We start from the raw sequence: 26376 nt of genomic DNA, 5'->3' as shown, positions 1-26376 counted from the left end.
CACTGATGCTTCGCGCCTTTGAGGGTCTTACGGTGAGAACCAGCCACCGGCGGTGCTCAGCAGCTGTTGCGCTCAGCGAACAACATATCTCCTATGATACAGTTAGAGCCGACCGGCAATCTGAGGATAATGGGGAAAATTGCGGTTGAAGTAACTCCAGCAACCACAAGCCTCGACTATAATCGGCTGGACGCGCTTCAAGTTCTGCCAGACGATCTCACACTGATTGATGCACCATGCGAACCAAGTAGCAAGCTCGTGAACCGCTACATCATCTTCAATAGCACAGCATTGAAATTTCAAGCACTGCACACCTGTCGGTCAGGATTTAGCTCACCCGTTCACCGACGGCATGACAAAAGGGTGGTGGCGCCGCTGACGAAGAGGTACCAAATTTCCGCCATCACAAAAGAACCACAGGCCCCGCCTGTGAGCAGCGGGCTTTTTACCACCAAGCATCGCGGTAGCTAATCACTGCCCGCTTGTGTACAGCATTCTGACGCAGTATCAATGCTCGAGCCCTACCGCAGAGCACTCGCCCAATCTGCGACTGGAGCAAGACAGACGACCTACGGTGTCCGCATGTGTTTACCCTCTCCTGAGCGCCTTGGCCCAGCTCAACGTATCACATCTGACAGAGAACTAGCGTTCCTAACTGATCTCGTTCAATAACAAGGGACTAATGAGCCGACGTGGAGGTGCTGATACAATCTGAGGATTAGAACCCCAGTAATATCCGATCTCTTATCCCTGGCGTGCCTTACCACCGTCCCGAATGTATAGCAAGATACCACAAATGTTAATCTGAGCCTCCGAAGCTGAACAGAAGGTGCAGCCAGCTGGCGCGGCACGGCGATGCATGATGCCGCATTTTGAATACTGGAAAACAAAGCAGAACGTTATCTTTCAAGAATGTTCCCGGTAGCTGAGAGTTCCCAACTGCGGTGGCATACTCTTCGAAGTCGAAGCGTTCTGCGGGCTCTGGTTCCCCGGTGCGGTCATCAGCTGTTAACAGGTAGTGCGTGGCTCCATTTCTAACAGGTCTGTTTGTTCTTAATGCCTGCTTTGTACGGAGGATATAGTGGTATCCAGCGGATATTTGAAATACCAACATTTGTAACCAGCCTGGAATCACAAAACTACTATGTATGGTAAGATTGAGCGTGGACTATCGAATGAAACAATGTACTCCACCGCTAGTCTATCCTGCATGACGCGTCCACGACGAGCAATACAACTAGATTTTACCTTAAAGTAGGAGTAGCACGTCTAGGATTCTGATGTTTCGTCGCTTGGCCTTTCCGATACACGAGCGTGCAGGACCGCAGATGCAGTTTCTGTGTCCCCTGGGAGAGCCCAAGCCTATTCAATGGATATTGACATACGGAATGGCATCGAAAGATTAACATTTTTGAAGAGTTCAACACATATTCGGCTGCAGAAACGTTATGCAACCCATCTCGTTTTTACATTGGCATGTTGTAAGTCACTAGCATAGGTAGAACATCAGGATGCAGTAATTCACTCTTCTACATTGGAAACACGGCTGCATGTAGAGACGCCCTTGTGCAGTACGCTCTCGTAGCGCACACGGGAACACACAAGGCCTCCCACCAATGCCTAGATACGCGAGTGCCCGGGTCGAGAGTTGCAAGAAGGATGACAGCAGCTAGCGAGGATAATAACAAAACTTGCTTCAAATAGAAACGTGCACCAAGCTCATTGAAGGGTAATATATTTATTCAAGAACAGAGGACCGTCCCGGTGAAGCATCACGTGATGCGGGCAGCCGACGGCCCGCGCTATGACGCGACGAATCGAGATGCTCCGGGTTGAGCGCAGCAAAACTTAGCATTCTGTTCTAGGTCTGAGACATCTGGGGCCAACAAAATACCAAGTAAGCTAGGGGTATAATTACAGCACGCGAGCCTTAAGGAAAAACAAGAGGTTGCACATCGCTGGCGCCTGTCTTTGCCGATAGAAGCGGATCCGCCTCGCTACGCCATCTGGAAACGGAGACACGGAACCTCTTCTAAATAGATTGCGGCTGCCTCCCTGTAAGCTTTCGAGGAAGCACTAAAGGGATTTAAACAGCTGTTCACACTGCAGGGGGACGTGACGATTTAGGGCTTCAGGTGAGAATCTTCCCTCCGTACCGCCTCCGCGTGTGCTCGTTCAATCGACTCCTCTCGTCGAGTTTTCTCAGGTAGGCCAACACCGGAGGCTTGGCAGTCAACGGGTTTTAAATAGCAGGGTTTGAGCACAGGAAAATTTGCGGGTGAGCAGATGCCTTTTCAGTGAGCACAATCCCGGAACATTTTTCCTGCAGACCACAAGACACGGTGACTTTCTGCGATCATGCTTTCCTGCAGCGACTGCTTCGCGGCGCGCACGCTGTGTCTCAAGTAGGGCGAGCTCACGTTGGGGTCATTCGTGGAAGTGAGCATCCAGCTTCTGAGTTACTTGACGCTGCATACCTTTTGTCCTTGCCATCGATTCAAAATATCAGTCTCTTTGGTGAGAAGGCTTGCTACTCCTGTATTTTGGAGGAAGTCACTCCTCATCTCGTGTTGTCTTCCTTTCGCTGAGCCGTGCCCGTGCCGCGGCGTGATGAGCGTTGGTGACATTTTCTGCAACTTCTCGTCGCATTTTTTTCGCCATACACTGCATACAGTCCTGCGCTTGTCTCTGTCCTTCGTTGCTCTTTTCCGTATCGAGCGTCTCGACCGCCTCGGGCGGAGAGTTCCTCTGTCGCGAATATCTCATAATCTATTCACCGCGGCGCTTTCTGCTCGTCCCCCCCCAGCAGCGCCTTACAAAATATGGAGGATCATGTAACAGTTCGGCGCACAATCTGATGTGCTTCGTCTTAGTCATCGGTATTCCAGATCGGAGAGAAATCAAGACAGCTGGCGCACGCCTTGCTGGCCGTGATTGGCGGGACAGGCCTCGTCGAGCTGCGCTACCCCCCAAGTCTTGAGATCTGGACAAGTCTTGGTTTTCTCAAAGCACTCTATGCCCACGCGGATGCCGTGGTTAGTTTGACCGGTTACTTGTCTGGAGCACTCTTCTCAGTGCACCCCTGTGGCGGCGGTGACTCCTGCGTACCGTGGCGAAAGGAGGAGCAACACGCATCGTGCCGATTTCTTGTCGGATATCTCGCATTTTACTGCCTGCTCATCGTGCAAATAGGAACAGAGACACGCGGCCAAATGGCGATGGCAGCTCGTGGACTGCAGAAATCCCAGTGGGGAGTTCTTGGCGAGAAGATCAAGTGGCCTCCCGGGTTTTTTCCACAGAAACGCCTGCCAGGTACTCGGCCTTGACAAACCAGGCCTAAGACGCGGGGAGGATTAACTTGTTCGAAGGAGATTGTTGTTGCATACCTTCTTTAGCGAGATCGCGGAAAGCGTCATTGATCCTCACAGGAACGCACAAAAGCTTCTCCACGTCGTGGTATAGCGCGAGATAGAAACCGCCGACGCACGAGTTCACTGCTGACCTTGTAAGATCTGGCGAACATTTCCTGTATTTCCTGCTGGCTCACATCAACGACGTGCCTAGCATCGCAAGGGAAGGAAAGTGAAATGCAGACCAGACGGCCTCGCAGAGCCTCGAACGTCTGGCACCCATTTATCCCAGCCTGTATCGTTTCTCATCGCGAGAATAACGACCCCCAATGTGTGTCTCGTGGTTCACAGCGCCCTATTTCGCTGTCTTACGCCTCCTTTACAGGCAGCGGCGTGCATGGTGAGACATGGGTGATTTCAAACAACGTCGATCAGGTGGCGAAGGAGCTCACCGACCTCAGGTGAGCACCCAGACTCAAATGATACGGGCGTCCTTGACACTGACGGCTTCGAATGCCGTGGGGTCGATTCGACGTACTTCACGTGACGCGCGAGCGCAGGCACATTCGCTGGCTTTCAAGGACGTCAACAAAGGGTTGCTGCTTTGCCTTCTTTCTAGGCTTTATTAAAGGCATGTCCCCACGCTCATAACCTGCGTTCATTCTGCTATCAGCATGCCAGCGGCAGTCATCTTTTCCGCACATAATAGTGACGAATAGCTTTGTACTGCGAACTGGTGGTTACGTTTCGGGTTGCCAGTTTTTTACTGCAGTCTGTGCGAGCTGTCAAAGCGGGGGAGGCCGATCATGTCAAGTGTTTTCAGAGATGGTTGGAGTCTTTGCCCTCTCGTCTAACAACTGCCAGTTTGTGGAGACGTTTGGCTTAGTCAGTCTGCAGCGATGTCGCTTCAGGGCAATGATGCCTGTCTTTGCTGTGTTCCTGAAGAGACAAGCTGGTTGCTGGTGTCAAGAAACTCGACCAAGGAATAGAAGAGGCAGCGGCGGCAATGGAGGAGCCACTCCCCGGTGAAGACGAGGATGACATTGGCTACGACGATGAGTTCGATTTCGCAGATCGCTTTGACCCGCACGACAGGTTTGTTCTTTCCGGAAAACATGGGGGCATTACACGGCTGCTTGCGGGACGGATCTCCAGGCGATGCGTGTTCCACGTCGCCTCTAGACAGCAGCTGAGGGGGCGTCGGCCTCTCACCTGTCTCTCAGGCACGTGGGCGTTCGGCAGCACGACAGTGGCGATGTCCCGAGTGTTTCGTTCTTGGCTTTGATTGAACGAATCTCGCTGCGCCACGGGAGTGCCAGAAGACAGAACCACGTGGTGGTAGTGACCCTGGCTATGCTGTGGCAGTGAAGGCTTCCTGGCGAGAGATGCACGGCTCCACATAACGAAGCGTCAAGAAGATGGGTGCTGATGCGACGAGCCCACGATCTGCTTGTTTCTGGATTCCAAAGCACCAAATGTGTTGCCAGCCGTGCGGCGTGACACGCGGCGTTCTTCACCATGAAGTACGAGTGTCATAAGGACAGCGGGTGAGTGTGTGTGTCTTCTGACTTGCTAGAACGGATCCAGAAGTGCTCTTGGAGGAACGTCAGGGCCTTCAGACGGAACTTCAAGATCGATTAGACGAGGTAGGGATCCTGAAATCGCATCTCGGAGGCATCTTTCCGTCGCCTCTTTCTTCATCACTTGTTTGTAGAAATCGTAGTCGTATGCGAGCTGAATCCGAGTCGTGAGCTCGTCGCCATGGCGTTGCTCTCCCTCGTGTCACCGCTGTCACACACCTCGGTGGAGCCCTTCTCAGCCCATCTCTCGTAGTCTTTCAAAAAACCCGGAACTTAACCAGCATGATCTTCGAACTGCTTCTTGGGTCTGCAGGTCAACAGCAAACTGGCAGCGATGCAGCAGAACAGGTTGAACTTCACGTGGAAGCGTAGGGAGCTTCCTTATCAGGTTCGTTGTCAACGTTCTTTGGAGGGCCCGTTCGCGATTTGTTCACTCGCTAAGCCTGTTTTTTGGAGTCAATTCTGAGCCCGTTTTTGTGAATGCGGTACTTCCGCCCGAAAAGAAAGACTAGGGGGGGTACCTCAGCCTCGAGTGCCAGAGTCAACGAGCTCAACCAGCGTGGAGACAGCAAGGCAGAAAGCCCCGTGATTTTGATTGTTCTGATGTGGTGTTTGTATCCGACTCAGCTTCATCGCCTTGACAAGCCATGGGAAGACTTCAACAAGGCAGAGCTGCTTGCGGCAAAGCGTGCAGCGGAGGAGGCGGCGGCAGCTGAGCAAGCAGCTCTCGAGCAAAAAGCTCGCAGAAGAGGTTCGGAATATGTGTAGGCAATCTTTCTGTATATTTGTCATGTTTGTCTTCGAGTGCTGGGCTTGAGCTCCTCCCTGTACAGAGGCCACTGGCCCTGGGACCGCCGAGAGCACACTGAACAGTGTCTTGTTCTTTTGAGATGTCTCCTCGTGCTTCGTTGTTTTCAGGGAAGACCTACGTCGAACCTCCGAAACAGGAAGAGCCCGACCAGCCTGACACATTTGCTGCAAAGCTGGTGAGGTTCCTGGGTGATCGCTCGCGAGATGCATATTTCGATGTGCAGAGCCCACGCGTGTCACATAGGTGAAGAAAAAAGTTTCTTACGTTTTCTCAAACCACGACGTGCATCGTCGCACCGGCGTACCAGATTTGCAGCGCCCGCAGCATGCGTTGTCATGCGCTGGATCCGTGTTTGGTACCGGCTGCTGTGTCTCATCCGATTTGCCATAACGGACTACGATTCCACTGCTGCGCTCTCGTGATGTCCGTAGATCGAGCCTGCACCCGCGCATGCAAGCGACGGCCGACGGTTGGGCTTTTCCGATGCAACAGAGTGTGCAGGCACGCTCGTCGCAGAAGGCGAATCTCAGATGAAGATATTCTGGCGTTATATCGTCGAGAAAGGAAGCTTCGATTTCGAAGGCGTCGGACTGGTGCCTTTAGTTTACGTTGGTACAGTTGATCGTCTGCACAGAGACTTCAAGACCGTAGAGAATGCGATCTTTATCAGGTAATTGTTCATTGAATGACGGAGTTCCGCAGGAGGTCAGCCAGTCTTTTTGGGGGGCTTACTCTTCTGCTTGCACTAGTGGGTTCCGCCACCATCGGTGCTTCAGAGGGGAGACGAAGGAATTGAGTGGGAGGGCGCCGATGGGCAGAGTAAAAACTGAGATCTTAGGAGGCCGTTCGGCCGCGCGGGTCCAGGTCGTTCCGGGGTACGAACAAGTCTCCCGCAGCCAAGCACTCTGCACAGCATTCGTGCCAAAGAGCCTGGCGCAGTCGGTGAGCTGGAGCCGCCCCAGTTCCTCGTCATTGTGCACGTGGGGGTCAGTGGTCCGCTACTGCTTCGCAGCGGACACGGTTTTCACGCCTGTCAGGCTCCTCTAGCCGTCGCAGTCAAGACGTTTGGCTGTGTCTCGAGGGCGGTTCCGTGCGGTGCGATAGGCCTTATTTCAAGCACGGGACTGTTGGCGACGTCGTCAAGAAGCTCGCTGGGAAAAAGAAATTCCTGTATTACAAGGACGACCTTCTCTTGGCAAACGCGAATAAATTCATATCCTGGTAAGCAATCGAGTCCTGCGCGGGACGTCTAAATAGTGAGGCTTTATCGGAGGAAAACTCAGCCAGGACGACGTGGAGACAATGGCAAGCATGTGAGGCGCGACAGCTTCTTCTGCTCGTCGAAGAAAAAGACGGATGTAGTTGCTTATGGGTGGGTCCATACATTCCATTCACTTAGTGGAGACATTGGAGTGGTAGTGTAGCACGTGAATCACCTGGGTGTTTCGTGGGTTTGTCAAGCGGGAGTGCCGTTATGCCTTGCACTTTCGCTCCGCTGAAAATCCGGAGTTGGCGGAGCGGGTTGCCCATGCGGGTGACTGTACACGTCGTGGACCCCTCACCTTTACTCGGTGCTTACCCCTGCGTTTCCGTGGCGTGTTTTCCGCAGTATGGCTTACATGGAGAACCACAATTTGTACCATGGAAGCATTCAACCGAGCAACATTTTCGTGTCGGACGACGGATTCAGGCTGCTGATTGGTGATTTCCTTCCACCAAGTACGCATGCTTCCGCAGCGACAAGGCATTTGGCTGCCACGATCTTTGTATGTGCGGTTATTTTGCTCTCTTCACGGAGTTACACGAAGGAAGGACAGTCACACACATGAAAAGGCTTCGAGGGGGGAAGGGCTCTGGTTGCTTCTGCGTCGTATTATTGTTGCAATGCGGGGGTCGTCATACCAGGGAAAGTATTCGCCAGAAGCTGGTAGACTCAAACCTCTCTACTTAGCTGCCAGTGGATGTCTTTTGTGGCGAGTACCGGATTTCAGTGTTTGCTGCTTCTCCAGATAATGAACTCATCCGTTTCTGAGTTGTGTCTCAGAGACCCCGGAATAAGTGTGCCGAGAACTGACAGTGGAGGAGGTTTTCTATGAAAGGCATTACTGAGCCGGCGGTGCGCCGTTCTCATGCAGTACAACAGTAGTAGGTAATCCAGTTGTATTGATGCCGTTCACATACGTTTTTTCATCATTGTTGTGCTTGTCATCGTTCTGTCTTGTGTATATGCAGCGGAGTTCAAGCGGTGGATGGTGAACATGGCCAAGCGGCTATCGTCTATTCCCACGTTTGTTTCGCCTGAATACCGAGAGGCTCTCGCTTCGGCTCGTATCCAGAAACCCGCCTACTACACAGAACAGCTTTCACCGTTCAAGAATGACGTTTATTGCTTTGGGTTGGTTTTACTTTATCTCACCACTATGGAGGAGCCCGCCGTAAGCATGGGATGCGCATGTGCATGCATGAATGCAGCCGTGGAGCGCCTGTTGACAAGCTACGCTGCAGAATAGCTGGTTTCTACCCTTGTTGCATGTCCTGTCTCCGGGCGCCTGTGGGGGTTACTTGCGGTGACGCAAGCACATAACCTGGACTGCAAAGCCGCAGCCTGTAACGAGAGAGGGGGTTTCAATGTTGGTTGAATCGGTGGACGTCAGAGATCAGTGAATGGTGCGGAGAAGACGTCAGCCAACGATTTGAGAACTGCGCTTTTCAGGGTGTAAACGAGACCGCCAAGAGGGGCCCGAGGGCCATTGAGAAGCTGCGACAGAAAGGTCGTCATGAAGGTCAGAACTGGATAATTGGCAAGTCCCCAGAAACGGATTTGTCGTGACTCGTAAAACGGTTGCTGCCTGCATTGGATCGAGCGCAAGCATCAGCACCCGGTAACGGTAGAACCAGGGGATTTCAGTTCTTTGTTTTCAGCGCATGTACCCTACCAGGGTGGGGTCTGCTGGCACCGCCACGCCTCATCCGCGTATCGACTATTATTAAGAATCACCTCTCTCCTGCCTGTCAGGTGCCAGATATCCTGCGATGAATGCCCGTCGTGTGGGCGCTGTGAAGTGGCCATTCACATGCTTTTGACTGCGCCAGCGGGAGCACTGTGTTGCGGGAGGTAGAATTAATATTTTGGTCTCCGGGAAACGGATGCTTTTTCCCTCAAGGTGGTGTCATCATCCTACCGTTCACCCAATGCAGCAGGCGAGCTAGAGGTGGCACAGGGTGTGTCTGATTCAGAGGGTCTTAGATTAATGCTCAAAGAGGGAAATAGCACACGGGGACTACTAGGTGCGGCAGCAGCAAGAAGTTTTGATCATTTTTTTTCAGACCTCCTATCGCTTATTTCCGCGACACTCACTTTCGATCCGCAAGAGCGCCCATGTTGGAGAGATCTTCTGGTATGGCGATATTTTCGGCAGGGGCTGCGCGGGCCTACGTTCGCTTTGCGCGGCCGACTCGGCTGCAATTGCGATCAAGTTGTTTGAGGTAGCGACACCGCAGGGCCACGACTGCCCACGTCTGGCGGGGCAAGAAGGCCATGACGGCTACGCGTTTGTTCCGTGTGAAGTCGTGTGTAAGGACTTTTTACGTGTGTTCAACGAGTAGTGGAACTCGTAGCTGCCAAGTGCAAGGGTGCCAGCTGGGACGTGTTTGAGGACGTCTCGACGCCTGGGGACAAGGGAATTAGGGATTCGGCTCTTCAGGCTGGATGTCCGTTGTCTCGGTGCGCATCAAAGTTTCGAAGCACCTGGCTTCGCTTTATGTATGTCCTGTGTGCGTTCTGCAGTCGACAACCGAGAGACTGCAGCTCCACGCTACCGACGTGATGCGCGGCCTTGGAAACCTCTTTGGTGTGACTTTGACAAACCCCGAAGACCGATATCTGGACAAAGATCTGAGGGACCCGCAGCGTGCGAGTGCAGCGGCAGAAGCAAATATCAGGAGAGAAGAAGGAAGTAACACAGCTTGCACGCTTATGTAGGATCGCCCTGCTGAACACTTTTTCGGACCGTGTTCGCCTCCGTTCAGTGCCTATTTCGGTTTGTGGAGCTATGGCGACGGCGAGGTCATCTTACAAGCAGCCAGGGGAAGCGGCTCACCTGGTTGACATAACCCTAAACCTTAAACAACGCGAATGTCTTAACTCCATCTATCGCGTGCACGATGTGTGCCCTCTTTTTTCGTGGCTCCAAACGATTCTTGCTTTAATGCATGGTGTTTGGATCCAACGTAAAACGGTGGTGTGAGGGACTTCATTTGATACGTCACGTGTTCTGTGTGAATTCAAAGTTTGAATTCGTGTTGAAACGTACTACTAGAAGCGCTCGCGTCGGAGAACTATAACAAAGACCTGTTTGGAAATCGTCTTTGTTCCCGGTGCCCGCACGGAGGCGTCTCGCGCCCGGTACTACGGTACGAGGGCAGCAAAAACAATTGTAGTAGTACTCTGCGTTGCTCTCTCCTTCACCTCGCGTGAGCGAATCTCTCTTTACGGAATCTGCCATTTTTGCTGGGCTCACCTCGAAAACTGATGATGGTCGCAGACTTTCTGATGTACCTGGGCAAGGTTGCTAGGTTCGATTCGCGCTTTAGCGATTAGTCAGAACTACCGAACGGCCGCTAACGTGTTAGCAGTGCTTGTGTTGCAGGCGGCGGCACCAATTAGTTCTGCTGTCTTCCCCGTGCCATTATCGGCTCCCACTGCACTTACAGGAACCGCGCAAAAAATGGTGGTCACCACAGGCACTTTCTAGGGGCAGTAAGCCGGCAGCTGTAGAGAGTGATGTGAACTCTTAGCTACACCTGTCCCGGCCTTGTATTTCATCCTGTGCCGGTGCCGGGCACGGCTTTTCTTGAGTCAAGAGGGTGCCAGTGTTGCTATCTCGATGTTGAAAACGGCTTTTCTTGAGTCAAGAGGGTGCCAGTGTTGCTATCTCGATGTTGAAAACCCTTGCCTAACAACTATTGCGGTACCAGTACAGAAAGGTCTGGGGTATAATCTGAGTCGACTAAACGGATGCATTCTGCAATCGGTGCTTCAGCAAAGATATAGTCACAATTTCAAACGCTGAGCCATACAACGGTTCAACTGTATTCGATACCGGCGCCTGTGAGCGCCTAGCAGAGGGGCGGTGGCATTTGGGGTAACGGGTGTTTGGCAGACTACCATCGCTCGGCAGCATTCGTGACGTCTTCTTCACTGCGTCTCTGTAGTAGTGGGTTTCCTCTCTCTGTTTCGGCTCATGCCACCAATTTTGTTACTGCTTGCCTTTGAACCCTTTGAAGGGACGAAAAAAGCCGGGGCAGCAATTCGGTGATTCCGTCTGAATAGCGCTGCTCGGCTGCCCGCTGCCCATCCGTCGCCAGCCGATCTGTGCCATCGCTGGTCGCTCCGCATCGCCGCGGCGTTTACCTCTGAAACTGGTTCTATCACAGAACACTTTGATGCGTGCCGACTCTCCGCCAGTAAAATCACAGGAAGCCGCAATAATATCCAGTGTTAAACGGAACTTGCAAGCAAGGGGCTTTTACCTGGAATGAGAACACCTGCCGATAGGGTCAGAGACGCAAGACTGTAGCGTCTGTCGCTTGGGCGTGCCGAGTGCAAGTGCTGGGGTTGGGTGCACAAGCGGCTGTTAGTTATCCAGGAATGTGAACCTCCCTGCTTCTCGAAAGGAGTTAGTGACCAAGATCCCTTCGGAACAGTTTTCGTCCATGCCTGCGGTGGCAAGAAGCGACTCCCATATCATCGTTTTGTGAATTGTTCGGAGCTATCTTGCGTAATATTGGCATCGGGTGTTCTGTACGGCTTTCGCGTTGTACAGTCTACGGGCCGCATCCCTACCACAGTCACGCCACAACTGTCATGGTTTCTGCTTCGCAGTTACATACAACGCAACAACAACAACACAACGCTCACGGTTGTGGTTCAGGACGGACGTGGCTGCGCAGCTCTTTGGGCGTGATAACCAGCGGTTTTGACGAGCTCTGTGTGTTGGCAGAGTGCCCAGTCACGGTAAGGAACGCCGTGACAGAGTACCGCGGACACTCACGTTCAGGTATCCGCCACCACGCTACTTTGGCCCTCATTTTTGGTCGTATATACTGTGCGAGAATTCGGCGTCGGCACTGGTGGCGCGAAATACACCTCAGAGGCCGTAGCGCCGCATACCACTGTACGGAAACATGGCAGCGCTTCTGTTGTTGGCGTGGCACAGCGGCACAGGCGAAGCTGCGAAAGGGTGCTGGTGCAGACCTGCTCGATTTCTGTTTCTCCTTTCCTGTGTTAGCTTCCTCCCGACTTGCAACGAACTTCACATGCACGCAGAAGGCGCTCTACCTTGTGGCGGGGCTGAATTTGCCCACGGCGCTTATTCCAAAACCGTTTCAGGCCTGCAGCGGCGGCGGCTTGCCAGCCAGCCCTCCTCCACAAAGAATGTGGAGCTAAAGCTGCAATCGGCAGCACCAGTTGACGGCGCGAATGAATCTGGGTCACACAGCTCTTCCGGGGGTTCTGGCGGAACTTATCCTAGCCCTGTTCCTCCAGGCGACAGAAATCACGGTGCTGCTTTGGAAGGAAGTCCTCTCGGATCCAAATTTTCGTCCCCCTTCATGTACGCGTATCACCCAACCGAAGTCAAGGCCTTGATTCTTGGGCGGAGGGAGAAACGTGCGGCGCGCCACACACACACGGCGGCAACGCCTAGTGACATGACCGCGGCAGTATCGAGGAGCTCCTCTCGGGCCGATGGGCCCTCCAGCGCAGGCGACCTCGCCAGTCCAAGCGCTTGTGAGGGGGCCAGCGGGCCGTTGCCACAGAATCTTCGTTCTCTGCAGCTCACTGAACTCAGGGACGCACTTGCGGGGACACGAGCTCTACATAATACAGTGCTGAGCAAGATGAGGGTTCGCCAGTTAATAAAGAGGAAAAAGGGAACTGACTTGAGGATATTCACGCTGGAAAAAACTCTAAAGTGCTCCTTGGAACGGTATTTGGCGCAACTGCTGAGGGATGTGAGAAACTTGAAACAACGGGCCGAACCCGCACGTGCGAGGGGTAACAGCAACCCCCAGTGGACCACACCCGAAAGTGGCGAATCGCCTAGAGACGCGCCGCACGGTGACGCAGACACCGATTCGGACAGCGACAAGGAATGACGTACGTGATCAGCACCGCCTGCTGCTAAATTAGCTGTTCGTCACCAGCTTCATCGTGCTAATGACGGCCTCATCCTACCTTCCTACTGGCATATGTCACACTCCCCGGGCAGTGTGTTGCGATGCCTCCGTTCACCACACAGGAGTTCCTGGATGACTGCATGCCGCGTCAGCAGCATCGTTCGGTGCGCCGTGATACGTAAACGAGTCGTGGCATCGCTGGCCAGTGCCAGAAAATCGCTGAAAGCATCAGTACCAACTGGCCTTTCAGTCACGTCGCACTGATCTGATGCCCAGGGGTCCTGTGGTAAGTGCAACGACTTTTGCAGCAGTTGTTTTCCGGCTAAATGCACCGCACCGAGGAGATTTCCCTGTTGACAAATTTTGAGCGACGGCTCCGCTGCAACACGGCCGATGCACTGCCTGCGGTGGACTACAGAGTTCACAAGCGAAGGTTGACAGAGAGGCGCGGGTGAAAGGTTAGCCCGTGAAGAGCTGCCCAACAGTTCAAACTGTCATCTGCGGGGTTCGCCAGTCACTACGGATGCATGTAGAAGTAAGGCTGCCATGGATAGATAGAGCGAGATCCCGTATATCGTACAGAACGTTGAAGGGTTGCAGACATGACAGGAACTCGCTCTTCGGAGACCCAGACTTAATTCCAAGCGTAGCAGCCCTGGTACACCATATAGCCGTGCATGAGGGTGACGACCAAGACGACGGAGGAGATAGACCATAAACACAAACAGCTGTTCCAAGAGCTGCTCTGCGTTTTACGCCGCTCCATGACAGGAGTGAGCCATGCCTAAGCGTGTTCCACTGCTCATGTACGCGAGATACGCGGCACCTGCGGATACGGAGGACGGAGTCTAATGATCGGCGTTCGTTTGTGCAGCTGTCGCCACGTCTTTCACCTCGAAGGACGCACACCTCAATAAGATTATCGTTAAGAAGCCTAACGCTGCTTACTGGGGTCCCCTCTTGCCGTGGTGTTCCCCCCGGCACTAGCGAATTCCTGGGCGAAGGGTATCGCTGGAAACGTAATTTCCCGAGAAGTCGTTCCGATGGGTTTGCCAAAGACACCGACAGCTGCCGCGCCGGCCTGTTCAACTTAGTATCTTGCATAGAGGTAAATCCGCAAAGCAAGACCGTTCTCTACGCTTCACAACAGACAACCTATGGAATGCTTCTGCTAACAACGAAGACATCTCACCGCTCCAGCAGACACAAATCTTTCCTTGAAGGCGGCCCCCAGCACGCACCCCCCCGCACACCCAAGAAAGGCCCGACCTGTTGGATGGCCATCCGATCTAGCGGAGACTTGAGAATATGATCCACACGACACTAGTTGCCAAAGCCGCCGTTCCCCCAGCTCGGTGACCGTCGCTTGCTGCAGTGACTTCGAAGCAGTCGTGCAACTGCGAGCGCGCGGCTTCCTTTCAGGACGGCCTGAGTGACTCTGCGCAGCGGGGCGGCTTCACTTCCCAAGTTGGAGTCCTGACGTACGCACCCTAGCTCGAGAAGGCAGAGAAACGTCCGAAGCGGTAATAGCGGCCCACAAACAGCGGGGTCCGCTCTGGCGCATGGTCTCCCGGTGGGTTCTGGGCAGCTCCATTTCTCGACGATCTCCCTCGGAAAAACAGCTCCATGGAATCGTCGCGGAGAGCATCCAGCGGCAGGACAAATCTGTGTATCCCCCGACGCTCTGACAGGGGCGGATACACAGCAAGCGTTCTTACGCTATGCATCGGCCCTCCTGGTTCAGGCGACGAGGAGTGGTCCGTTCTTCTGACGTCGTTAACGGCGTCAAACTTCCGGTGGACACGATTGCCACGCTCCGTTAGAGCATCATCACCAAGAATACAATGCCAGGCTCGCAACACGTGCCGGAGACGGAGCCTGAACGGTTCCCTCTGCAGGAGTCCACATCTACCACATTTGCCATCCATGTCTCCAACAGGGGACAAGTTACCATCCTCTGCCCAAACGCGTGACACAGCAAGCCGCTTCATTAGGTGCGCAAGCTCTTCATCCGTAGGGTGGATCTCTCGGGTTACTGTCTGATCTCGTCCCGTCCGAAGCATCTCCACTTCATCTCCAAGCATTCTTCTAATGCCCCAGGTCGCCCCGGTTCCTGGGCGACAGATCACGCTGCCTTTACGCCGCCGCGGTTGCTGTCGGCATCCATGCCCCAGCAGTGGTGCAACACGCCACTGGTTCCACCAGGCACAGCTTGCCGTGGAAGACGTTGTCGCCAGGAGACGATCTTTAGAGATACGGCGTCGTGGGAATGAAGGTGTTGGTGGAGCCACTGTAGTACCCGCTGGCAGCGCGGGGGACGTACACCCGCAAAGGCTCCTCGTACACGTATGCCACCCGGTTGCTGGGGACGTAGTACCGGGGCGGCCCATTCGGTACGCCTGCACACATGAAAAGTCCAATCAAACACACAAAAAAGCCGTTGCTCGGACATCTTCGGCGCCTGCGCCCATGACCTGAGGGCACGGCATGAAGCTCCACGAACGCGTAGCTGTGTAGTGAACATGCGTAACGATTCAGTATACGACCTGGACAGTGCAACTCTCGAATGTGCTGCCGCCCCGGGAAAACATCCTGCTGCGGATACACACGACGGGTTTAGATAGGTTCGCAAGCCGAGGACCGGAACTGCGCGGGCTGGCACAGCCTTCGCAGACGTCGCTGCAACTGCTGCATGGAATACATCCTGGAGCTCATGGGCGACGAAGAGCAATCGAGAAACCCGTTTCTCACCGCTGTCGCAGCAAGACTTGCTAATAACGCGCCAACAAACATCAGCGATAAGCGCGCCCGCCTGCAAGAGCGCGAGAGAAACAGTCGTGGCAGCTCCGAGGGCGACCGCCAGGCAGTCCCCACAAACTGTGGCGGCTCTGACAGCGGCTTCATCTCCAGACGACAAAGTAGGGCATTCCCTCCGCTCTCCGCTTGTCGGAGTCGTTGGTTCATGATCGCCGTCTTGGCGCTTGCAGTCCTCGGGAGTTCTGGACATCGTGAACACAGCGTATTACGCGACAGTCGAGCGACGGTTGCTCGCGGCAGGCGCAAGCCAAGGAAGAGAGGGAAAAACGAAACAAAGCGGTGTGTGCACAGGGGGAAATCCCGGGCAACAACCGCGGTCCGGGAGTTGGCAGGAACAACGTATGCCTGACAGAATGTTGACTATTCACTAGCGCAGTCTCGAAACGGCGTCCCACGCGGAAAAATTGTGGGCGGGGGACCGATAAGCAGCGAGAAGCAGGAAGCGCGTAGAGGATTCGCGCGCTGAATGTAAATGCTACACCCACTGCGACGACAAAAATCAAAAGTTTCCGCTAGTCCCGATATCAAAGCTCTTGTTAACAACCAACGCTAAGCGGCGCGCGGTTAGCGACAGTCACCAGTCACCCTGGCGTTACGTCGTTGACCGAGTTCAGGGGAGCGCGAACTGCGGAGATCGACTACGAATCCCGCGCTTTGCTAGAGGCCCGTATATGATGAGTTCCTTGGCCAAATGTTTCCCCAAGTGCACCCGAGACGTTGGACCAGGAGAAAAACTCACTATTTACGGACTCCAAGTTTATCCATTTCCGGAGGTCGAAGATTCTCTGCCTCATGTCACGACAATGCGCGATGAACATTTTCTCAGCCGGGGCCGCAGCTCACGCAACTGCTGAGGACACAGCCTTGCGACAAACCTGGTTCGACACACCAGCTTGAGGGACGTCTCCCTGAAGTTAGCTTTATGATTCAACAGGTGCCGCGTACGCTTGCGCCGCAGCTGCGCGTAGCACTTCAGTACCACTGCGTTGCTGCCAGTTTGTACGCGGTAGTGGACAGGGGGAGGACCGATGGTCCGATGTGAAAAAAATAGCACAACAATAGACAACCTTAATCACAGTCACACAGGGCACGCTGCCAGGCACCGCACTCTTGGTAGAATGCTGGTAGTAGGTGAGCAGAGACGGTACGTCATTCGGCTGGAACGAAGACATTGAGCGACAGGGCACGCGACTGCGTGTGCACGCGCCGGCGACGACTGAAGCTCCACCGCTGCGATGGCCGTGCCCACAAAAGCCGTCCAAGTACGTGGTTCGATCAGAGAAATTTTATTTTTCTGGTGTTATCCAGCCATCATGCGGCCTCTGCTGGGAAAAAATCTCGGCAGGGGTTCTCTTTTGGTGAGGCAGGGCCGCGCTCTGTATTGTGGCTGGTGTTGGTTCCACTGCCCCCCAGGTCTTCATACATTTGTACGAAGGTGCTACACCTTCCCGAGAGGACAGGGTAGGGGCCGAGGAGGAGGGAGTCTGTGGTTGATTCACCAGTAGTATCGTGAGAATAACGTGTGCTGCGAGAGTCGATGACTTTCGTCCGCTTCTGTGGCATGCCTATGGGCATACGTGCTCAGGGGACCCCGCTTCTAGAACGCCTTGCGACACACAACAAAACACGTGCCTCCTTCGCTTTGTCTTGCCTCCACAACCCTGTTGTGGTGGCCTGAACCACAGGTTGAGCTTCACGCAAAGAAGAGCATTGGCAGTGCTGGGGAAGACGATCTTGTGCACATCAAATATGACTAATTCCGTACCCTGGCCGCTGTAGCAATGCATCGTTGTCTTCTGTATGCGCAGGAGCATAATATGCCATAGTGCGAGTGGCCGCTTCTTCTTAATCACCGCTGCAAGATGCCCTACAGATACACATTCTGATTCAAGGCGCTTTGACGTTGTGGGATCAATCCGTGCCTCTGTGCGAGAAAAGAGATCCTGGTGGAAAAGCTGCGCTAGCTTGAGCCCAACTAAGAAGACGACTTTCTTGCCAGGGGCAGAGGCTCCCGCGAGACAGCCAATGCGATGAAGGACTGTTCAATTTCCTGACGCTGTACGCCACGTGGAATTCTCATTAACGGCAGGCCGCGGCAGGCGGAGCAACTCCACAGGCAGTTCTCTGGAGGCTTACCGATGTCACGGTGTGGGAGTGGCAGACTCCCAGCATGGTCGTTTGCGCGTTGGCTTGTTCTGTATACCGAGAATGGATAGAGTCCGAGAACACTACCATCACACGTGTGCACGTGCCTACTGCCCAATCTACCGTAGTTTGACCTCATGGTACGGAATTCGAAAACGCTGAAAGTGTACCGCGTGGAACATGAAACCCGTCGTTGAAATGGTTCACAGGAGTCTCCTACGACCCCGACCGCGTTGCTTCTGCGTCTCTCTATTTCCAGTGTCAGCAGGAGATGTGGTGTGTGTGCCCTTCATCGGCCTGGCGAACGGTGTAGAATAGATAAATATGCCTTGTCGAGGTATGAACCCGAAAACCGCCGCGCAGGAATAATTTTCGCATTAGTGTTTCGGGTTGTACAGCACGCGAGAAAGCCAGTTTCGGTGACGAGAGTATACAAGCGTCTAACATCGGACATCGTGGAATCCAGTTTAATCGACCGCGACTGCGGCCAAAGACTCAAAATAGTTGGAGTAGGTTCCGATAGGGGGGAGTCGCGACACGTATGACCGATTTACAGTAGTCAGCTAATGCATAGTTTTTCGCGTGCCATGACAAGCTGCTGAGCGCGATGATGGCTTGAAGCAACAACCTGAGAGAACTTCGTGCGCGTAGTGACTTCGCATTCACGGAGGCGGGCTGATGTGCCTTACTAAGCTTCTGGCGAATGCTCTTGGTCACGAAAATGCAGTAGCCTCAGGCTCGACAGCGCCTTTTCACCATCTGAATGACCCGCCAAAAGTCTCTTTGCATGACCTGTTCAGTTGCCTACGGTTAGGGTCCAAGAACTCTACGCGCTCGCTTGAGTGTGTCCTCCCCCTTGCGCATGCACTGAAACCTAGTTTTCCCTTCGTGCTGCTACTGGGTGGCGCTGAGGTGTGCACGCACCGCTGTGATACGAATAGCTGGAAAAATACACGAAGGCTTCTGGGTCCGAGAAGTCGAGTGGAAAATGTTATGGTTGTAGACTGTGTCTAACGTAACAGTGTAGCTACTACCCTTCCTTGCTGGCTGTGTCTCCAGCAGCGTAGCGAGCAAACTACCAGTTGCGCGGCCGCCCGCTTCCGAGCTCGGAATTATCCGGGCTCTCATCTGAGTTGTGCCGGCTATCTTTTGCTGTTTTCTTCGGCGAGAATATCGCTAGCCGCATGTTTAGAAACGGTCGCGTGTACCAATACCTGCTAATCGTATGAGAGTGCCCTTACCGTGCGGAAGTTGTCTCTTCTCTGTACAACTACCAACGTGTCTCATCGTGGCTGCCATTGACAACTGTGTTCGACAGGCCAGCTTAATGAGACGTTGTTTCTGTTTAGGGCCTCATTTCTTCTCAACTCAAGCGTCGTGTGTATTTCTTGCCGAGGCCGCGTTAGCTGTTCCCGGTTTTCCGTGGTACGGCGGGTCGCTATCTTCCTGCGCTCCTCCTGCGTATGTGCGAGCGGTCTGCGTGACCCGCGGTGAATGGGCGGCTCAGCCTGCGCAGCAAGGCTGCATATGAGGGTCTCCCAAATATCTAGTTTTACGTTTTCCTTTCCACGTGCTGTGTCGTGCCCTGTGTTGAGCAACGTCCGCGAAACGCTAAGAAGCACCCTTGTTGGGACAAACGTCCCCTCCCTCTTCCTCCCCGAGAACAAACGTTTGCTTGATTTTGAGTTGATCTTTTTGAGCTGATCTTTTGTGGTGTAATTACGATACCCGGCATAGCGTGGCTTGACAGCGCTGACGCAGCAGACTCCGCTTTCAAAGAGTGTGCAGACTGAAGTGGCAAGTTTCATCCGGCCTCCGCCTGGCAGGTAGCCTCTGTATCGTCATCGTTTTCCCGCTGCTGCTTTTCGGAGTCCCTGGGTCACATCGTTTCAAGATCGAAATGATTAGTGACGCTTCTGGGCAACAGCATACAGATATCTAGGGCGCACAACGCGTATTCTTTCGGTGTCCTCTCACGCCGGCCGTGCCAGGAAAACCAACACCCGTCTGCACGTTTACACTGTTCCCTGATGCAGTGCGGGGCGTCTGTTTCGTGCGCTCTGTAGCCTCGCGTATGGCCTCTGCGTGTCTGGCTACGGACGCGTACTCAACACGGTCCCGTTCGCGTCTCCGCGCAACGCTGGCGGCGGTTTTTGCACGCGAGGGGATTTGTTTCCTTGTTCGCTGTAGACCCTTTGTCCGAGTTGGAGGCCATGCCCAAGTAAACATGGCGTGCCTCGTGTTCCTGCGGTCTTCGGTAGATGCCGTGTGCCGCACTGTGAGAGCAACCGCTGAGGTAAGTTTTTGCGAAGCTCAGCACCTGCGGCAGGCAGCCGCACATCCACGAGCGGCAGCTACCCCGACACAACAGCACAGCAATTACTGTGGCGTCTCCTGTGCGTGCGCTGTGCAGTCTTTGAGCGGACTCCTGCTAGGAACAGAGGAAGATGCAGTCATGAACAGAGATCCCATCATGGAGGTTGTCTCCCAAAATCCTCAAGAGGCGATTCGATTTATCAAGTAAGCTGCCTGCGCGGCGAAAGCCGTCTCGCAAATGTGTCTGCATTCTCCAAAGTGCCTCGCCGTCGTTGATTCTCCGGACTTGGCTGCGCATATCAATACGAGGGCGATTCCTCGGATCTGTTGATGCGCGGTGGCGCAACGCGGACGCTAGAAGGGGTCATGTACCCTGAGACTGCACAAGACAAGGCTTGCATCACCGGCGAATCTGCATGTGGCGATTTTTTTGATCAACTGAAGCACGGACGTGCACTGTGAACCTGCGCACCACCGCAGCGGCAACCTGCAATCGGGAAACTCGGTGCACTGCAATATACGTGTATACATGTATATGCTGTCGTGTTTCTACCCCTATATATACCCTATAAAAAATATATGTATGTATATATATGCTGTGACACTGTGCGTATTCACTGTGTTTTCGGGACTGTCACGACCTTGCGCTTCCTTCGTGCCTTTTTCTCCGCCGTCAAACAGAGAAAGACTGCTGCAGAGCGTGGCGCTCTCGTGTGGGAGTTCTGCAGCTTCATCACCACGTCTCTGCCGTCCTCGGCACTCTCACTGCGTGATGGAAACGCAAGCGCGACGCGTTTTTGAGGGAACTTCAGGCCTCACGCGGCCGAGAGCCCGCGCCGCCGCCGAGGGTGGCGCTCGCTCGGTGCACGGAAGGTACCCGTGTAAATGCAGGCTTCCATCAAGGCGCGTCTGTTCGCTCTCCTTTTCTGCTTCAGGCTCGTGATGCTCTTTGGAGCCACAACTGGCGTGCTGGTATCCGTCCCCTGCATCATCTACCTGGTTTTGTACTGGGATGAATGCAAATGTAACAAGCCTTTGCAATGGTAAACTCGATGCTGAAACCTACAGGCCATCCGAGATGAAAGCGACTTCTCAATGCTGCACTCCTGCATCTTTTTCTTCGATATAGGCGGCTGCAAATGGCGCGTGTGTGCTTTATGCGTTGCTTGACCTGCGTTTGCTTTTCGAGACCTGAAAATGTGTCCCACTAGAGGTCATCCGGCAGTGCTGCGCTTCGTGCGGATGCTTTGTAGAGCTTCTTGCCAAGGTCAACGCGCGCCAAAGATTCCTCGAGTATTTCTGCGCTGTGTGGAATCGCCGTTTTTTTGTTTTCTGTTTTCGCCTCCTCGGGCGACATGCACGGCTTTGGAGGCGGCCGGTGGTGTCGGCTGTTTTTGGTGCGCGTTCGAGTAACTTTTTGCCTTGGATTGTCTTTTTCCCTTTCTTTCGTAGGTGGGTCCTGGTCTTCAGCGCGCTGCAAGTCTCGCAAGTCCCGGTCAGGTACCTTTTCTTCTTTCATCTCCACGCCGCCCCCGACAACCGACTCGCGATCATTAACACGTAAGTCCGCGCCGCGTTCTCTTTCCTGTTTGCTGTTCGTGGCTTCCCCATTTTTTTTTCGCGTTCCGCCTTCTTGGAGACACCTCCCTCGGCTCTTCTCAGTGCAGCGATTGTTCCTGTTTGACGCGTGTCGTCCTTGCTGTCTGCTCGTTGTGCCTTTGCGTCCTTGCGTTTGCGGTCGTTCTTGCCTCGTCCCTGTGCTGTGTTGCTGCGGTGTGCCTTTTTTTCTCTGCTCCATCGTTGTTTTCAGCTGTAGCTGGGCACTAGGGTTTCGGGTATGCCTCTGTCGTGTTGCGTCCGTCACCTTCGTATTTGCTAATGAACGTGGCGAGCCAGAATCCACTGCCTTATGGCTTTGCGCCTGTTCCCGTGACCTGCGGGCAGCCCAGTTCTCCATCGCTGTCTGCTTCGCTGTCCTCCAGCAGGCCCGCTGTCCTTTGTCGTGTGTCTGCAGGACTCGCACACTAACTGGCGGACGAGGATGGAAATGCAGCAAATTCGTTTCCATCCTCAGTTACGGCTGGTTTATTCTCGGAGTCGTGTGGGTGTTCAACACGCACGAGTGCGCGGAGGCCCCGGGGCTGTGGAAGCTGACTGTTTCTGCCGTAAGCTGCCGAGACTACAGGCCCAACACTAAGATTCCCGACTCGCAAGCAAATGCGCCTGCCGGTTCTCCTTCTCTCTTAAAAAACGGCCATGGCTGCTTTTACCCGCGTGTCTCGCACTACATGTTTATTTATCTTTCTATATCTACTTTTATCAGTCTATATTTATCTATTCATCTGTGCCTTATTGAGGGAAGACCTTGTCGCGGTGTGCCGATACTGCGCGCAGTCCGGCTGCCGAAGATAGTCTTTCCATCTGCAGCCAAATAAATGAGTGTGTTCCGCGAGGGAGGGATAAGGTGGAGGGATGAACCGTGCAGCTGTTTCAGTTGGAGTAAAGGATCTTTTTGCTGGTGTTGTCCCGTCAGATCGTCATCTCGATGCTGCGTCTGGTGACTACATTCGTCTGCTTCTGGATCTCGTTTCCGCCGAACGCGGGCGGCGTTCAAAATACAGACCGACTGCGCCGCGCGGCGACTCCCGAGCAAATCGCGAAGCTCCCGCTGCTCACCTACGCGGAAAAAAAGGCGCAGCTGAGGGTTCGCGCGCGCCAGAACAAGAATGCCCTCGGGGGGGTTGAAAAAGAAGCGCCGCCAACGGAAAAGGGTCGAAACGCCTGCGGAGAGACCTCGGCGAAACAGGGACTCAATAGTCACCAGGGCGCAGAACGAAGCGGCGGAAACAACGAAAGAAACGAACAGAATCAAACCCACGGCGAGGCAAAGACCGGCGATCCTGAACGGGGGGAAGTCTTGCGGAGCTTGACGGCGGCCGCCAAAGATGAAAGACGCAGCGAGACGGGACTGTCGCAGGGGCGTGGCAGTACAGAGATACGCGCCAGGTAAACGGCAGGGAAGAGGCCACGTCAGGGAGATGAGTTCGCCAAACACATCGCGGCGCCACGGGAAAAAACTATACATGCACGACTAGACCGCCGTATTTTTGTGTATGCACGATGAATAGACACATGCACACACGTATACATGCGTGTGTCTTCTTAGCGTCCGTCTTCCGGCGATTTGCCGACGTGATCTCGTTTGGAAACCGCCGCAGAAGCCTTGTTTCTCGTTACTGCTGCGCAGTGCTCATGCGCCGTGTGACCGTGTGCGTGTCTGCCTTGTTAGGCTGGCTTGTTCCCTCCAGGACTCTGAGCACAGGCCGTCTCAGATGCCTCTCTCGGCGTCCCGGTCTTCGTCATCTCGACTTCGCCACTCCTCCTCCCCCACGTCGATTTCGCGAACGTCGAGTTGCCCTGTCGGCGCGTCGGAGAGTCCTTCTGTGGGTTTCTCTTCTTCCTTCTCGCGTTTTCCAGTTCCCTCTGTCCGCGGCGGCGGCGCCGAGCAGGGTTTGTCTCCGCTGTCTCCTTTCACACGGAAGGTAGATACCGCGACGTCTCTAGCAGCACAGCAGCTGCCAGACACTCTGAGGCAGCCGAGCTCCGAGGCAGCCTCGCGGGCGAGAGACGCAGCGCCTCTGCAGTCTTCCATGGAGATTTCAGAAGAGCGAAAGCCAGCAAATGGCGCGGGCGGCGCCGCGAACCTGCCTGTCCCTCTGCAGGACTTCTCGGCCGCGGGGGCGGGCGCCGAGTTCTCTTCTGTCCAGGAGAACTGCTGCATTTGTCTGGGCGAGTTCGTCGACGAGGAAGTCATTCGCGAACTGCATTGCTCCCACTTCTTCCACCAGCCCTGCATCGATAAATGGCTACTGAAAAACAAACAATGTCCACTCTGCTTGCGAAGCATCGACGAAAATTTCACGTCGGGTACGCGCCCTGGCGCAGTGAATGAACGGGAACGCTTCACGCTTCCTGTCAACAGTATTTACATAAATGTATTGACTCGATACGCGTATACTTCCCAGATTGTAGCATCGCCCGCAAATTGATATATATATATATATATATATATGGATGCGCCTTTGTGCATAAGTTGCATTTTCAGACCGTCGCGTCCGCTGAATCGATGCGGGTGGGGTGCTTCACCATTTTCGCTCTCCTCGCTCACTGGGTGCGAGATAGATCTCGATTCGTAACAGTCGTCCGCTAGATGCGGAAGAAGCACCGCCCCACGGTTTGTCCGGGTGTATGTGCTGTCAGACACCGCATTTGTGTTTTGCAGAACTTCCTTGTTTCAGCGCCGGCTCAGGCGTCATTCGCAGGTTCGTTGGGTTTTCTCTGTTTTTGCAGGTACGAAGGCGGCAGAGACCGGGCGTGTGTCGTAGACTTTTGCAAGCTACAGGGGGAGCTGCGCGCGGCCGCACTTTCTTTTTTTCCCGCCATCAGCTGTCTCTGGAGTGATTTGTTCTGTGCCAAAGTACGTTTCGGCCGGTTCCACGCTGGCGCGCGAAATCCTCTGCTGTCTCGTGCCTGCGTTTTCTCTCCGATCGCAAGGCGTCGAGGGAGACACAGAGTGGAGGCTCGGGTCGCGGCCCAGGCGGACGCGAAGGCCAGCAGAGCTGGCTTGGAGCAGAAATGAAGTTTTTCGCATGCTGAAAGGGTCGTCCTTTCTCTGCGTGTTTGGAAAAGAGAACGCGAGCGCGCCATCAGCGAAACTCCCCCAGTGCATAGTCAAGGGAACTCTCTGCTGGCCGTCTTTTGGAGTATCGGGGCTCGGCTACCGTGAAGTCGAACCGAAAACCGTTTCAAGTCTGAGAAGGGTCGTCAGCCGCGGCGCAGCGGGTGGACCCGAATGAAGAAGAGCTGCCACAGGCACAGCGCGCGTCATCAGCACCCGCAGTTCAGTTCATGCGGCGGGGCTGCCAGCGTCGCGTCCGCCCATCCCCCTGCCGTCGGAGGGGGGGAGGAAGGGAGGGGGGGAGCGGACTGCGTCCTCGCAAGAATCTGGGGAAATACCTTGGCGCCGCTGCTAGAAGCGATTTCCACGTCGCCGTCGGCAATCAGGCTCGATGGTCTGAGGCCGCAGGCGAGGCTGGGTTTGTAAGGAGCATCCCGTGTTTACTCAGGAAGGGAACAGCCTCAACAGCACCCACGAACCCATCAACTTTCCGGAGTCACTTCACGTTTAACCTGGGAACGAGTGAACGCACGTGTGAACACCTACATTGTTTGGGGATAAAGATCTAAGTTATGCATTGCCTTCAAACGACCAGCGGCTTTGATGTCATGCAATCTAGGCGCATGCACTAGTTAACTCTAGCAGGGCGGCAGCGCTCAGGGCCACATCATATACGAGTCGTCCGCATTCGCGTCATAGGGAAGCCCAGAATAGATACGGGAAGCGTTAACTAGGCCCTTCCTTGACGCCCTGCCAGCCTCTTCCTGCTCTCTTCGCCCCACACACTATGACGCCGTCCTTGCTCCCTTTCCTGGGGGTATTACGAGCTAGGCGCTAGTCTGGTGAGAAGCGCCGAAACGCGTAGCGTGCCACAAGTAACGGTGTCAATGAGAATTTGTTTTTGATAATAAATCATTTCAAAAATTGAAGAAACTGTATTTTCCTCTCTGTACCATACTTAGATCTACTTGATTTCCTTACTACGCCTATAGCATCTAAAACACCTCGAATGACTTTATATTTAGTCCCACGTAAACATTATGAAAAGACTACCTTCTCGGGTGCCGAACTGCAGGGTTAGCCACTGATGAATGTAAACTACTCCTGCGAAACGCTGGACTCGGCATGTGCGGGGACTGTGTGGAGTTCCTGCGGCATAGTCGCGCGCGTGCGTCGCGTGTCTGTGTGTATCTTTTTTTTTGTTTCATTAAGGAATTCTTGACACGCGCTGCACCTACATGTTAGTCAGGCACGTCACGATAAAGTGTCGACTCACAAAAACACACAGTTTCGCAAGCCATGGAACGCTACTATCGGAACTTGTTTCCTCTCCCTGGTTGGCGCGGCCGAGTTCCGCGGACGCTCGCCCCAGACAGAGCCTTGCCAAAGTGCGAAAAGGCAAAAAGTCGGCCTGGTCATCTTCACATGCCCTCCGCGCGCAGACACTCACAAGAAGAAAACTGCCCCACTCAAAGTGCGCTCGCACTGCGTACGACGAAA

General features: G+C 54.2%; 3 protein-coding genes across 3 annotated transcripts; 2 read left to right on the top strand and 1 right to left on the bottom strand.

Moving 5' to 3' along the window:
* Positions 1-3212: 3212 nt before the first annotated feature.
* On the top strand, positions 3213-9723 carry BESB_036640 (protein kinase (incomplete catalytic triad); the record flags this gene model as incomplete). The annotated part of the gene is made up of 14 exons (XM_029362250.1): positions 3213-3312; positions 3736-3811; positions 4296-4445; positions 4927-4996; positions 5244-5318; positions 5558-5681; positions 5849-5916; positions 6173-6411; positions 6846-6962; positions 7351-7460; positions 7974-8176; positions 8455-8524; positions 9069-9139; positions 9529-9723. The coding sequence occupies 14 exons, from the start codon at positions 3213-3215 to the stop codon at positions 9721-9723; spliced, it is 1668 nt and encodes a 555-aa protein (XP_029221215.1).
* A 5444-nt stretch (positions 9724-15167) lies between these two features.
* Positions 15168-15927, bottom strand: BESB_036630 (uncharacterized protein; the record flags this gene model as incomplete). The annotated part of the gene is made up of 2 exons (XM_029362249.1): positions 15168-15319; positions 15672-15927. The coding sequence occupies 2 exons, from the start codon at positions 15925-15927 to the stop codon at positions 15168-15170; spliced, it is 408 nt and encodes a 135-aa protein (XP_029221214.1).
* A 4182-nt stretch (positions 15928-20109) lies between these two features.
* BESB_036620 (zinc finger, C3HC4 type (RING finger) domain-containing protein) lies at positions 20110-24583 on the top strand (the record flags this gene model as incomplete). The annotated part of the gene is made up of 8 exons (XM_029362248.1): positions 20110-20178; positions 20296-20402; positions 21134-21241; positions 21651-21758; positions 22213-22363; positions 22732-23204; positions 23488-24125; positions 24549-24583. The coding sequence occupies 8 exons, from the start codon at positions 20110-20112 to the stop codon at positions 24581-24583; spliced, it is 1689 nt and encodes a 562-aa protein (XP_029221213.1).
* Between the last annotated feature and the right edge of the window lie 1793 nt (positions 24584-26376).

The sequence above is a fragment of the Besnoitia besnoiti genome, chromosome II, assembly GCF_002563875.1.
Source record: "Besnoitia besnoiti strain Bb-Ger1 chromosome II, whole genome shotgun sequence".
Taxonomy (NCBI): domain Eukaryota; phylum Apicomplexa; class Conoidasida; order Eucoccidiorida; family Sarcocystidae; genus Besnoitia; species Besnoitia besnoiti.
Note: the sequence above shows the minus strand (reverse complement) of the source record. Positions and strands in the feature narration are given on the sequence as shown.